This window comes from Myotis davidii, unplaced genomic scaffold, assembly GCF_000327345.1.
Source record: "Myotis davidii unplaced genomic scaffold, ASM32734v1 scaffold665, whole genome shotgun sequence".
In the NCBI taxonomy this organism is placed as follows: Eukaryota; Metazoa; Chordata; class Mammalia; order Chiroptera; family Vespertilionidae; genus Myotis; species Myotis davidii.
In genome coordinates, this window is record NW_006296410.1 from 507,297 (window position 1) to 508,156 (window position 860).

The 860-nt window shown below is 65.7% G+C and overlaps 1 protein-coding gene across 1 annotated transcript in view; it reads right to left on the bottom strand.

The window, feature by feature from the left end:
- Positions 1-125, bottom strand: part of PDE6B (phosphodiesterase 6B) — a 19,875-nt gene extending 19,750 nt beyond the window's left edge. Inside the window, exon 1 of the mRNA XM_015568929.1 lies at positions 3-125. Coding sequence (XP_015424415.1) covers positions 3-84 — 82 coding nt within the window. The 5' untranslated portion in view covers positions 85-125. The remainder of the gene's footprint in view (positions 1-2) is intronic.
- Positions 126-860: the final 735 nt, after the last annotated feature.

The window sequence follows — 860 nt, forward strand, 5'->3', positions numbered from 1 at the left end:
GCTCAGCGTCTTCCCGAAGTACCGGTCCGCAAAGCCGGGGTTCTGGTCCAGGTACCGCCGCACCTGCTCCTCGCGGAGGCTCATGGTGTCCAGCCGCCGCTGCCAGGTGTGCGCAGACCCCGCAAACGCTGTCATCAGCAAAGCCTTGCTTAGTGGCGATTAGAGGACTCGCCACGCCTGCCCCCTCGCCTGAGGCCCGAGGCCTGGGCTGCCTGCTGCCTGGGAATGATGGGGCCTTCAGGACGCCACGGGGGCGGGGGGCCGGGGGGGCTTCCCTCTGTGGAGGGAGATGACCCTCTCCACCTGGTCCCACCGGCAGCCCCAGACCCGGGCTCAGGTGTCCACAGGTGGGCATCTGCCGGGGGAGACAGGGAGACACAGCCCGTGCCAGGCCTGGAGCGGGTTGGGGGGGGTCCCCTGAGGCTGCGGCTTCGGCTCCACCCCCACAGAGGGAGGTGGGGACAGGGAGGGAGGTGGCCCAGCCCTGGCCTGGGTGAGGGGCTCGCGCATTCCCCTTTCCATGCTGGGAAGAGGCGGCCTGGGCATCCAGTCTGGCAGGTGAGGGTTTCACCCGGACGCACCCCGGTGCTGCTCTGTGAAGAGCTGGCACCCTTAGTTAGTTTCTGAATGGACACCCCTCCCCCCCCGCGCCTATTCCCCACGTGCCAGCACCTTTATTTGCCACAACCTCTGGCCGTGTTTGCAGGCGAGTTCGTTCCCGAGCACCCGTGCCTCATGCAGGGACTGGCATGTCTGGGCCGCCTCCAACATCATCAGATTTAGCTTCTCTGTGATTCATGATGTGAAACAAGGTGAAGCTACCACGTCTCTCTGACTCACTTGCCGTAGGGGCGCCCTTT